This window comes from Tauraco erythrolophus, chromosome Z, assembly GCF_009769465.1.
Source record: "Tauraco erythrolophus isolate bTauEry1 chromosome Z, bTauEry1.pri, whole genome shotgun sequence".
NCBI lineage: Eukaryota > Metazoa > Chordata > Aves > Musophagiformes > Musophagidae > Tauraco > Tauraco erythrolophus.
Genome location: NC_141496.1, coordinates 20,799,977 through 20,814,090, shown reverse-complemented (window position 1 = coordinate 20,814,090; position 14,114 = coordinate 20,799,977). Strand labels below are relative to the sequence as shown.

At 41.9% G+C, this 14,114-nt stretch overlaps 1 protein-coding gene across 2 annotated transcripts in view; it reads right to left on the bottom strand.

Moving 5' to 3' along the window:
- Positions 1-12,140, bottom strand: part of NDUFS4 (NADH:ubiquinone oxidoreductase subunit S4) — a 53,616-nt gene extending 41,476 nt beyond the window's left edge. The window contains exon 1 of one of the 2 annotated variants that reach the window (XM_086629585.1): positions 12,032-12,140. In XM_086629585.1, the coding sequence (XP_086485711.1) occupies positions 12,032-12,117 (86 nt within the window). In that variant the 5' untranslated portion in view covers positions 12,118-12,140. The remainder of the gene's footprint in view (positions 1-12,031) is intronic. The other variant, XM_086629584.1, reaches the window with a different exon arrangement.
- Between the last annotated feature and the right edge of the window lie 1,974 nt (positions 12,141-14,114).

The following is a 14,114-nucleotide window of genomic DNA, read 5'->3' as shown; positions in this document are numbered from 1 at the left end:
TTAATGTAAACACACCTTACAAGTCTTTTTGGAGAACTCACCTTTGAGAATAAAAATAATCTCATCAGCTACCCTGTTTGTGTGTTCTCTTGTACTCTTACTTATACACTGACCCTCTTCTCCACCGGTACTATTCTTTCCTTTTGCTAGTCTCTTTTCATATTCTTACTATCTGAGCAGCTATTAGCTCTCTGAAAGGAGACTGCTAGCCTTGCTATTGCCCACTCTAGAATTCTAAAGTGGAATAAACCCTTGAGGCAAAACTAGTGCTTCAAAGGCAAATCTTATTCTTGAATTCCAGTTCAGACAACAACATTCAGATTATTTGTCTCTTTCTGTGGTAGGCACAATCAACACTGACGTATGACAAAACATCAGTGCTGCAGGATTTCCCTTCAGATAACTTACGCAGCATATACAAATACTCCTTGGATACATGACAGAACAGTCAAAGCTACTGCATGAAGAGCGCTGCGTTTTCCTCCTTCATGTAAAATACAGCAGTTCTACTGAAAGTAGTAAGCCACTTGTTTATTCTTGTGTCTTTGAATAGCCACAAAATACATCTCTGGTTTTATAATGAAAGACGGTACTTCTGAACATTATTGACATCAGATGCAATATCCATAAAAATCTCTACTTAAAAATACATAGAAAAGATTAAACATTAAACAGTTATCCTCTGCAACAAATTTTTCGTTTGGACTCCAATACAAATGGCATCACTAACATTTAGTAGAACCTTACTTCATTAGACTGATGGTAAATAACAACATCAGAAGAAGTATTTACATATAGAGTATACATTCATAAGAGACAGATCTTCAAATATTTTTATATAAAGACATCAAATCTGATTTTCAAAAATAATGAATAGATTCTGTTTACGAAATCTTCCATGTTAACACACCAAGAATAAGCAGCTGCAAGAATTGTTTGCCCACACACATTCTAGAGCTGCCTACAGTCTGTCTAGTTGAGTCAAAACTCAATTTATTTCCTCAACATCCATCACAGGTCAAGGGAAGATTAAGACAGACAGAAATTACTGCAGCTAGAAAGTGGCTTGTTAACAAAACAGTACCTAAACACAGTGTTATACTGCCAGAAGGGAACAACTGCACTTTGAAACTGAGACAGAAATATGCCATTCATTTCTTAGGAAACATGGAAATATGCATTATAAAGAAGGTAATGTTAACTGTTCAGCTTGCCTCCTGCTAGTTTAACAGTATCTTTTATTAGAAACAATAAAGGATGTGATCTTAAGACACTCTGGAGGTATACTGTACTGTAACACACTCAGAATCAAATTCTTACAAAAGAATTTTAAAAGCTTGTAAAAATCTACTGTATTGTCATGAAAATGAAAACATGTATATGAATAAAACATACAAAACAATAAGCTCTTAAGGATTACACAAATTTACTGAAACTACTAGTATAGAGAAGATTATTTTTTTTTAACGTAGGGTTTTTTTAAAATATTTGTGAGTAGGTTCAAGCTTCCCTGCTAAGTATATAAGCCTCTCAGCATTTCTATCTCTTACAATAGACAATTTCATCTAGGATAGACAATTTGGTCAACAGCAGAAAAACCAATAGATGCCTATGGCAGAGTAGGACATGTTTAATTTCCAGTTTTTTCTCAAATACTAAAAATTAAATTTCAGGCCCTGCAAGCAGACATGGTTCACCCTCAAAGAATTGAAAATGTACAAGTTTAAGAATAGATATGTTCTTGCATCACAAAAAAAAATCACAAAAAACATAATAACTATGAACAAGACTGTGATTTAGTCCCAAACAGAACTCAATAGTGATATTGCCTTTGTATCTACAGAAATTTACCTTATGTCTAACACTGTTTTCAAGCATGCTTAAAATTCACAAATTCCTTTAAAAAAAAAAAATTATAATAAACAGTCACAAGGTTGAGGATGATGAGAAATTTTTGCTATACTGATGATTTGTCCATAGAGTAAATTATACAAAGATGTCCACAAAAACAACATTCAAAACGGAGAATGCAGATAAAAGTTAGAAATACCAAACATATTAACCGTAATTAGTGTTTTCATCCTCACTACTCATCAACACGTGCTTAACAATAGGCGAGATTTACAGTGCCACAGGGAAGACCTATTACATTGGTCTAACACACTAAAAGCTATACATTGGTCTAATAATTCCTACTGTTGATTTGACTAGCATTTTGAGAATCTAATGAAGTTCAACAAGGCCAAGTGCAAGGTCCTGCACGTGGGTCGAGGCAATCCCAAGCACAAGTACAGGCTGGGCGGAGAATGGATTGAGAGCAGCCCTGAGGAAAAGGACTTGGGAGTGCTGGTGGATGAGAAGCTCAACATGAGCCAGCAATGTGTGCTGGCAGCCCAGAAAGCCAACAGTATCCTGGGCTGCATCCAAAGAAGCATGGCCAGCAGGACGAGGGAGGAGATTCTGCCCCTCTACTCTGCTCTCGTGAGACCCCCACCTGGAATACTGTGTTCAGCTCTGGAGTCTGCAACACAAGAAGGACATGGAGCTGCTGGAGCAAGTGCAGAGGAGGGCCACGAAGATGATCTGAGGGCTGGAGCACCTCTGCTATGAAGACAGGCTGAGAGAGTTGGGGCTGTTCAGCCTGGAGAAGAGAAGGCTCCGGGGTGATCTTATTGCAGCCTTCCAGTACTTAAAGGGGGCCTACAGGAAAGCTGGAGAGGGACTTATGACAAGGGCATGTAGTGATAAGACAAGGGGTAATGGCTTTAAACTGAAATAGGGGAGATTTTGATTAGATATAAGGAAGAAATGTTTCACTCTGAGGGTGGTGAGGCAGTGGAACAGGTTGCCCAGAGAAGCTGTAGATGCCCCATCCCTGGATGTGTTCAAGACCAGGCTGGATGAGGCTTTGGGCAATCAGGTGTAGTGGAGGGTGTCTCTGCCCATGGCAGAGGGGCTGGAACTAGATGATATTCAAGGTCCCTTCCAACGCGAATCATTCTAGGATTCTATGATTCTATTTATTTCCTCTCAAAAAAAGAAATATCAGATACTGATTTGGCTTGTGTCTAGTTGTGAGTGAAAGGTCAAAGCAGCAAGTTATTGAGGTAGATGGTATCAAATAAATTCTCATGTTGCTTTGGGTTTTGGAACTTAACTACTTCTGTATCTCACTGGCACATTTTGATAGTGCCTGTTTTTGTGAAGAACAGCTTTCCAAGTGACAGTTCCTATCAGTCAGAAATACAACTCGACCCACCTGTCTTCTGGGCTTTTTCAATCATATATCAATATTGCATCAAGTTGAAATGTATAATCGAATAACAAGGTTAATTGAGTCATAATACTCAAATCTACATTAAGGCAAGATCAAGGCAATTTTTGTAACCCAAAAAGTAGCATTTTTCCAGTACGAGTTAAATCTGCTGAACAGTGTGCTGGGTTTATGTGATGGTGGGGTTTTGGTAGCACAGGAGGGGCTGCGGAAACAGCCCCTGTAAGTAGCTGTGAAAAGCTTCCCCGGCTCCAAAACTGGTCAGGCCACCTCTGGCCAGGTGAGACCCACCATCCTCTCAGGCCGGAGATGAGGCAAACAGTACCTCTGCGAATGCTGTATTTAAGACAGGGACAAAGGAGCCCCAAACTAGGGCTGGACTTATACTGAAGAGAGGGGGGAGGCCGGAAGCTGGGGGCTGCTCCCTCGGCCTCCCAGATGGGTGGCTGCCCATGCTGGGCCACCGCTGCCCGACTGGAGATGGCTGCAGTGGCACCGCTGGGAGAGCTCCGAAGCGCCCAGGGCACATGCTGGGAGGAGTTCATCCTGGCGGGACTGCTGAGGTTTGTTGAAAGGACTGAGACCTGAGAGAAACAGCTGTGCAGACACCAAGGACAGTGAATATGGAGTGGGAGGAGGTGTGCCAGAGCTGACATTCCCCTGCAGCCTGTGGTGAGACAGCAGCAGCCCCACTGCAGCCCATGGAGATTAACTGTGGAGCAGAGATCCACTCGCAGCTCCTGGAGAAGCCCACGCTGGAGCAGAGATGCCTGTGCCTGAAGGGGGTCATAGAGAATGGTCTCCATGAGCTGCTAGAGGCTGATGATGAGGCAGAGAGGCATCTGAAGCCCATGAAGAACCCCATGCCAGAGTGGGCAGCAACTCCCTAAGAAGCTATGACTCTGTGGGGAAGAAGCACATGCTGAAGCAATCTGATGGGTAAGGATGGCATCCTGTGAGAAGGACTCACATTGGAGAAGTTTGTGGACTGTCCCATGAGGAGGCGATCCATTGGAGCTGGGGAAAAGAGTGTAAGGAGTCCTCCTTCTTTAAGAAAGGAGCATTAGAAACAAGGTGTTATGAACTGATCTGCAACCCACTCATTCTCAATCCCCCTGCGCTGCTGGGGTAGGAGGTAGAGTTGGGAAGAAGGGAGGGGTGAGGGGAAGGTGTTTTTAAGATCTGGCTTTGTTTCTTGTTATCCTCTCTGAACACACCATTAACAAATTAAATTGATTTGTCCCAAATCTGAGACCGTTTTGCCCAGGGCCATGGTCAGTGGGTAATCCCTCCCTGTTCTTATCTCAACCCTCAGTCCTTCTGTTACATTCTTCTCCTCTCCACCTCACTGAGGGGGAGGAGTGAGCAGCCTCCTCCTGGCCCAGCTGCCAGCTGGGCTAAACCATGACAAACGGTATATTCTAAACCACCACCACTAAAGCAAATTTTATTATTTTGTTAATATAGATTTGAAATTCTACCTATTGACAGCTGGCATTTGAATTCCCCTTCTCCATGTATCCATATGACATTTCACAATCTATACATCTATTTGACAAAAAAATATGACTGAAGTAATTGTATGAAGTTCTACAAATACTTTTCTCTCAAACTTCAAGATACCAAGTATTTGATATTAGGAAATACTAACATGAAAGTCGTTCCATAAAAAAAGTTTGAGGTTTTGTTTTGAAAACAAAGTGTCATTTTCAAACACAGTGTCAGAAACTATTTTAAATTGTTTAGTCCCTGAAGGAAAGTACTATTTCTGTTCTACTATTTCTACTACTATTTCATTCTGTTTCAGGATGTTAGTGCAAAAAACTTCACCTCTACCCTCTAAAGCTTTTTTGGGGTTTTTTTGTTTGTTTGTTTGTTTTGGTAGGGTTTTGGGTTTTTATTCCTATCTCCACTCCTCTTCAAATCTTCAAAGTAGAGAGAAGATTATTAGGTTCTCAGATCAGAAGATTTAGGGAAAAAGTTATTCTAGCATGTAATAATAGTTTTTTTAAACATATGCCAAAGTTTAGGTAAGTGACCTGTGGTTCTGAGCCCACAATGAATAGTTGCCATAGAGCTAGTAAGAAAAGGTTGCAGCTGTTCTAGTGCAGAAGCAAGCACATCGCTAGCTTACTAGTTATCTTTCAACACAAACATACCTTAAACGTCTGTCTGCTTGTCTCTATTAAACCTTCTCTTGCTGAAAAGGCTGTCATTCCTCCCCCTTTGGGTTTCTAATTCCAAAAGTGAAGGAACGTAATTAAAATAAGTCACTTCAAGTTATATGCCCAATAATGAACAGCAATTTAAGAAGCCTCATCAGGAACATTGTGCTGCCATAATGCCTGCTCTAACTACTTCTCCATAATTACATCAGAAAAATAGACATTTCCAGAACAACGCATCTTTCTCTTGCCCCCATTCTCAAAGTCTGGCTATCCCAACTTCCTTTCCCCTTCTGCCCCTCTTACTTTCACGTCTTTCTACTCATCCTCTTCCTCAGCTAGTCCAATACTGAAAGTACTTGAACTTTTAGAAACATTATGGGAATCCCATACAACTTTAAGAACAAGAATGGTCTTGATCTTAGCTCACTAAGAGACAGGTTGTGCATTAGAAGGCAGCTAAACTACATGATGCACGGCATTGTTCACTGTTTCACTTCTTTAACCTGTAACAGAATTCTACACTTTGACAGCAGCATCTTACTGCTCTAATGCTTTGTTACATCCAACATCACCTTTCCTCCATGAGGGCTTTCCAAAGCTTCCTCTTTCCATTTTAAAGGAAACAGGGAGTGCTCCTACACCCTACTTCCCATAATGCCACAGAAGTCAAAAGCAGGAAATCTAAAACACCATTCTGAGCTTCACTGGAGCCACTCTGACCTCGTAATAAAGCTGCATATCCATGAACAACACACCAGTCATGCATAAGACAGTATGTTGCTGTCCCATCAACTCTTACAGGACAGAAGCAAGTAGCAATGGTTTAGCAACTTTGAAATCCTACATAAAGCACTGCAAAGAGACTCAAGCAATCCTGCTTGTCAGAAATCTCCTCCTCTCTCCCTCAAAGCATGCAAAACTGATGTGGAAAGAGGGCCTTCCTTCACAAGAGCCAGACACCAGAACATCATCAAAGGACAGGTGACTATAAAAAATAATTACTGATTATGCTTTCAGTCACAGTGAGTAGGTAAGACTTGGCTGCTAGACCCTCTCTTATCCACACAATCATTATTTGAACACTTGACAAGTCAAAGGGAATGGGTTTTAAATGAATTATACACTTTGATATACGGAACATCTACTTCTCCCAAACTACTACTTCAGGTTGTCTGCAAGATCAGACAAACACTCCCTGCTGCCTCAAGTCTTATTTTTAAACTTATGCTCATTAAGTGTACAAATTGCAGTGTTTTTCATCTTTTTGTCCCCTCGCTATGTCCATTTATCTCTCTACATCTTTCACCTTGAGTCTACTCCAAAACTCCACATCACCACAATCTTATGACCAAAGAACTCCCTACAGATTTATTCTGCGTTTCAGTTTACAGTTGTACTATTGTAAGATAGTCTGATTCACTCTACTTTCTCTGATATGTATTAAAATCAAAATAGATATTCAAGATTAATTTCTAAAACTCAAGTTAAACACGTATTTCATAAGGTCTCTTTCTCCTATGAATAAACAAAACAAAACTATGTATAAACACCACTTATACAGCAAGGGCAAGTCCTGAAAGAATTTTTTCCCCTGGTCTTATCTTGAAATATTATTACAGGCACTGTTTGCAGATGCAGTTAGCCACTGGAATTACTTTTGATCCAGTTAAATGCTGCTGAAATATTTTTTTTTTATTAATGAAAACCACAGCTTCTGATGTGTCTGAACAACACGACACGTACGTTATCCTGCACAGTATATGAGAGGAAGTAGCAGACACACATTACAGCTGGATGAAATAATCAGTAATACAACTGCTGCAACATGCTACTTATTTCAAACTTGACAAAAAATAGAATCCTAGAATGGTTAGGGTTGGAAGGGACCTCAAAGATCATCCAGTTCCAACTCCCCTGCCATGGGCAGGGACACCCTCCACTACACCAGGCTGCCCAAAGCCTCATCCACTCTGGCCTTGAACATTTCCATGGATGGGGCATCCACAACTTCTCTGGGCAACCTGTTCCAGTGCCTCACCACCCTGGGAGTGAAGAATTTCTTCCTTATATCTAATCTAAATCTGCCCTCTTTCAGTTTAAAGCCATTGCCCCTTGTCCTATCACTACACGCCCTTGTAAAAAGTCCATCTCCAGCTTTCCTGTAGGCCCCCTTTAAGTACTGGAAGGCTGCAAATGTCACATTGGCTAGCACTAACACTGGCTAAATAGTGTTTCTATTAACCAGACACAGTCAGAGCTTCGTGCATCTTTGTGTAGCTCTCTGGTCTGCCCAGATCTAGATCTGGGAAGTCTACTAAGCCCTATTTTAACATATGGCTTAGTATGAACATGCAACAAAAAAGTCAACACTGTTTTGAAGAAAGAAAAAAATACACAAAACAAATAATAACACGAAAGAGTAAGCTAGTTATCTTGAGGTAGAAAGCCTTTTTTGAAAAGTTAATAAACATTTTGTCTATGATTCATGAAAGAGCAAGACAGAAAATGAAACAGGTTTGTGCTATATTTTATAAGTTCTTTATTTTCTTACAAAATTGGCTTCCCCTTCTTTTTACTGAGGGCCAAGCTTCCTTATGCATATGATAATTGAAGAATAAGATTTAAATGGCACCCCAGGTTTCCTCATTCTCTTCAGAATATAGCATAAATTGAACAACAGGCTTTCTACTACACAAATGTCCATAATTATTTGCTTCATAACCTCAGGTATCCATTTATGATGAGGTAGCAAAACATTTGCAATCATGCTCGAGAGTCTTCACAACAGAATTACAAAAGCAAGGTAATACATTTTATTGTACTGTAATAAGAACCATCACCTATCACTGAAAAGTTACAAGAAGAATCCATTATCATGAAATGTAGGGACTGTGTGGCCAGGCATTACAACTGCACACACAAAATACTCCACTTCTGCTACCTTCTGAAATAAAGGGAGTCTCTGAAATACCAAGTGGTTTTCGAACAAACAGCTGATTCCTAGTTTAGTAGAAATTTGTTTGAATTTTTCTTTCCAAGGTCCATCTATCCATATTTTCTAATGAAAGGAGACACCGCGCTCTTTCCCAAGACAAAGACATGTAAGAGTCCCTCCTCTGATTTCCTCCAATTCACATGAAACTTAAAGAAAACTAATTCTATTATTTAAATTATACCCTTTAATAAAATTCTGGCTGCAGACAACTAAGAGGTAAAATTTGAAGTCATTAGGCAAGATAGACAAAGTACATCTTTCTTCCCGAAGAGGTCAAACTCAGAAGAGCTCATAATTTCAGGCCCCTGAAACCTTGACAGATCTCACAGCATGAAAGCTTCAAAACTGTGATCTAAGTAAAAGAGGCACTTCTACTTTCTGTATCAGCTCAAGTCATCTGATGATGGTCTATTAGGCTCATCACCAGACAGCACAATAATGGACTCAGTAATCACTGCTTCAGTGATTTAAACTAGGCACACAGAACTTCCTAAAGATATGAGGAATGTTGCTGCATGTTCTCTTAACTTCAGATCGAACACTTATTTCTGTGTTGTGTTACCAGTAATCAATTCAGAGTCATGAAGCAGCTTGGGCAGGCATTTGTTGAAATGCTTAAATATGTACTGACAAATTCAATCTTTGGTTAGCGGATGTCATAATATTTGTGAGCACTAAATTTAACTCATGGAACTCAGAACAAAATCTCTCGTGACTACCGGAAAGAAACCTTGATAATTGTTTCCAAAATCAGACGGCAGTTATATTATTCTGTAATTGAAGCTCTGAAAACTGGAGAACTATCAGAAGTTTCACATGAACAAATCTGCAAAAACCACTGCAAGTAAAACTACTGCTTGAACATTTTAACTCTAATCTTACAGTGCTCAAACAGTAAGCCATATCACTGTCATAACCTCATTTAGGTAAATAATATGAAAGTGTAATTTAACCAAGTTGTACCAAACTTGACCAAACCTTACTCTGAATCTGGGTATACAAAAGCATAGTACTGAAGTGGCATCATTCAAATGCCATCACAGTTGACAATTCCAGCACCTTCTTCAGACATCTCCTAAGAACAGTGTTAATATTCATTGTTAGTAATTTTAACACCTATATTTACTTTAAGACACACATCTAGCATACTGGTATAGCACATTCTTTCTACAGATTGACAAATACACAGATTGCTCCAATAATAAATTACACAAAGATTTTAAATATACTCTGAATCTGTTGTAACAAAGAAGCTACCTGCATCAAACTGTATCTGTCAAAATACTTTTCTGAAAGGAAATCAGTATCGCAAGATCTATATATTCAATTGCAAGATATGCTGCAAACCATCGGCTTCTCAAAGAAGTAGGAGCTGCTGACCACTGCAACTGGAAAATGAGCTTAAGTGGTTTGTATTATGAGACTATTTACAATTCTGTGAGACAGGGAAGTTCCTTTACCCACTTTTTACGAAATGAGATATGAGATACTAATGCTGGAAATGGGGCTTGTATGCTGTCAAGCTTTGAGGTATCTACCTGTCTACTGAAATTTATGATATTGGAGACACCTACATTTCTGGTAAAATACGAAGTATTATATGGTATATAAGAAAGTTATCCACACAGGAAAACGAACCAAATAGCTGCTTTCAAGAAGCAATAGAAGGTACAGAAGCAAAAGATACACTTTCTCCCTTGCACCTGTCTTACTTTACTTCTTCACTATGAGCTGCACATCTTGAACTTAAAATTTAGAGCCCTGAATCCTCTTCTGTAATTATGTAACTTGAGTCTCCCTTCCAAGCAGGGAGACTGCAGAGGCTGCTTAACAATATTTTTCATATAAAACAATAATTGAGAAGAGGAAAGATGTATGTTGCAGTGCCAACTTCATCAAGAAAATAATTACCACTTTACAAAAGTTATGCAATGAATGACAGCCTTAACTGTTTCTTCACACTACCAAAACAATCTTATTCTGAAACATCTTTTCCTTGTTCCAAGGAAAATTTTATTCTCACTTCCAACAAGCAATGATTGCAAAGATATGTAAAACTTCAAATAAGAGAGATTCGTAGTTTTCTTTCCTGCCTCTTCTCCAGGAAACCTGCCTGAGTTCCAGCCCTCTCTCAGGAAAATATCTTCTATTTTCCTCTTATTGAAAACATTAAGGGACACTAATTCTTCAGTCTCTTTCTGTGGCAGAGAAGGAATCTAAGGCACTATTTCAAAGAAGAAATTTTCTGGAAGAAATGCCAACCTATTTGTACCTACCTCACATCTCCATGCTGCTCATCACCACCCCTGCTAAATCCTACTATTTGTTCTGGAATAACAGCTTAAAAGATAGACTGGTAAAACCTCACAACAAACAACAAAATTATTTTTAAGCTGAACCAGTTGACTGATCCAATTTACCACATGGCAGAGGCAATAGTTGTTTCAACACCACGGAGGACTAAAAGAAGGGCAGAAACAAGCAGTCAAACATGAACAGTAAGTTTCTGCATTAGCATAGGGGAATTCCTCAATTCATATTCACAGATTCCAAAGCATTTTTATGAGGCTGAGGATTAATCTTCTGCATTGCAAAACAGGTGCCATTTTAAAAGACAGGAAGCAGCATTAACCAACGGGACAGCGAAGAGCATAAAATGTGGGAAATACCATTACGGACATAGTCCTTTTTTTCCTGTGTGTATGTATAGGTTTTGGCATCTGTTTTCACATATATACATAAAAAACCCCACAGATTTTAAAAAATGAAACTATCTTGTCTGTATGTTTATACCTAAAGATGTTTGTAGCATGGAAAAACAAACCCTCCAAATCATATCAAACAGCATTGAACTCTGTTTTTTCTCCTGACTAGAAGAGAGTCTTACGAAAACACAAGTTCTGTGACAGACTCAGAAGTAAACACATGTACATGTCTTCAACCAGAGGTTGGGTCACGTGCTGGACTTTCAATACAGGTCTCTGCGCTAAAGAAACAAAACATCAAAGTGGCACCAAAAATTATAAAGTGGTTTCCAGCATTATTTAAAGGAATCAGCAAATGAGAAGCTACGTGCTCCCTGAAAAAAGTAAAAGATCTTGGGGAGGGGATGGAAAGGAAAAGCTAGAGGGTACAGAATAGGGCAAAGGGGTGCAAATCCCCGGGAAGACTGCGGTGGCGACGGAAGGAGCCACTGCCCGCCCGGCTCCCTGACAGCGGGGCGAAAGCCGCCCGCCCCGCCGGGCACGGCGGGGCTCCTCTGCCGTTCGACCAGCTCCCGACCTCCGGGCGCCGCAAGGACACCGGGGGGGCGGTCACAGCGACGAGGGCAGCGAGGACTCACAGAGCCGGACGCGCCGAGCCCCAGGGAAAGGCCGGGGCCAGGCGCCCCCCGGCTGCCCGGCCGCCCCGCGCTGGCGGCCGGGCCCTGGCGGCCCCCGGCCCGGCGCCCGAGGCGGCCGCGGCGAAGCTCTAGGCCCAAGTCACCCGCCTCGGGAGCGCGGCCGCCCCCGCGGGCCGCTGCCGGCGCCGGCGGGCCGCTGGCTGCGGCGGTGCCGCCCGGCCGGCTGGCGGAGCGCCCGCGGTGCCCGTTACCTGGCCGGCCACAGGCGGGCCGCGGCAGCCCCGCTCCTCGCGACAAGCTGCCTCAGAGTCGCTGACATTGAGAGAGCCGCCGCCATGACGCTCGCTGCAGCCGCTGGGAGACGGCGGCGTCGCAGGGCCAAACCTCCTCCGCCCAGACAGGAAACGCGAAGGCGACGGCGGAAAGAGGGAGCGGGAGGGGCAGGGAAGGAGGGGGATAGGTGCGATGGAGAGAGGGCGAGGGAAGGGAAGAAGGGAAGGGGTGGCGTTCTGCTGCCCCCCCAACCCCCCGCCAGCAGTGAGGAGGGTCAGCTTAGGACGCGATGCCGCCTTATCCATGGCAGGGGACGATCCCCCGGGACGGACGGCTCGTTCCCCCGGGACGGACGGCTCAGGCCTGCGGGCCCAGCGGCCTCGCCGTGCCGCTGGCCGGGCGGCGGGGCGGGCCGGAGTGCGTGCCCGCAGGGGCGAGCGCGGCGGAGAGCGTACTGCGGCCGCCCAGCCCAGGTGCCCGGCGGCCGGAGCCCCTCCTGCTCGGGCACGAAAGCTGTAGGATGGGTATTTTTGGCTCCGTTCTTTCCCATCGCGTGTCACAGACAAAATGGTGCACGCCATGCAAAGACATCAAAGCTTTGCTACGTCTTCTTGCACCTGTTTTTTAACATATTTCTTGGCTTCACCAGCTAAAATCGATCCACGTTCGTGGTTCACTGAGATACGCAAGTCTCTAACATACTGTGGTACTTGCAGGAGCTCTGTTTTGGTTTTAATCCAATTTTCCCCTTATTTCCTTATTCAAGCCAGGAAGACTGGCAGGTAGATTTAGATTAGATATAAGGAATAAATTTTTCACTCAGAGGGTTGTGAGGCAGTGGAACAGATTGCCCAGAGAGGTTGTAGATGCCCCATCCCTGGCAGTGTTCAAGGCCAGGCTGGATGAGGCTTTGAGCAACCTGGTGTAGTGGAGGGTGTCCCTGCCCATGGCAGGGAGGTTGGAACTGGATGATCTTTGAGGTCCCTTCCAACCCGAACCATTCCATGGTTCTATGATTCTATGACCCCTGTTCTCTTAAAGCAGAGTCGTATTTTCAATGCCTTAACTGTAAAAGGGAACTAAATAGCAGTACTTATGCCCTGGAAATGTTATGGTGCTGTGTTCATGGTTAAAGACATTGCTATAAATCAAGACTCGAAGATACGACAGTGTTCAGTGCCAAAACCTCAAATGACATAAAAGTTTCTGGAAATACGTGGTGCAAAAGAACAGTGTTATAGCAGGATCTGTAATACAGTGAAAGACCAAAAAGGTTTTGGTTCTGGGGGAAGAAAAAGGCGATACTCTTAAAATTACTCTAATTATTTTTATATTAAAAGTCTATTGATATTGTGAAAAAAGCTTGGCTGAAGTTTCAGCTTCAATTTTACTGAAAAACTCAAAAATTATTTAGAAGTTTGTTAAAAAAAGGGATGAAATTCCTACAGGAGGAGTTGTTGATTTTAACTAACTGTTTCTGCATTTCTCCAGGAGAAGCCAGCCGCCTTCTCAATTTTGACAGCACAGTTTGACAGGGTCAGATATAAAAATTCTGCACAAGCAAGTGAATTCAGCATTTTCCTGCCCTAAATAAAGGAAGACGGAAGAAGAATAGTTCTAATGAAAAGTTAAACTTTCAACGAACGTCTTCTGCAGTTATCAAATCAACAGAGCATTAATTTCCAATGACAACAAACAAGTAACAGCCTTGTATTATATAATCCTAATTAAATGTCAGACCTAGAGCCATTATTTCATAGTCTTTGTATTAGGCAAAGGTTGCAAAATACTTTCTATTGTAAATCATCCTATTAGAACTTTCCAGGCTCTAATATGTAATTTTCTGTGCTTTCTTCCCATCAGATATTTCTGAATCGTGGGGAGAGTGTAATGCTTTTCCATTTCAAAACAGCAACAACGCTGCAGAAAAAGAAGAAAAGTGAAAAATCATTCTTGGCGGAATAGTACAGAGACACAGTAAGGACAGTGATTTACAAATTGAGAGGTTTTACCGATAGGAGTATTTAAATTATTTTTTCAGTCATTAGTGAGTATGTTCAG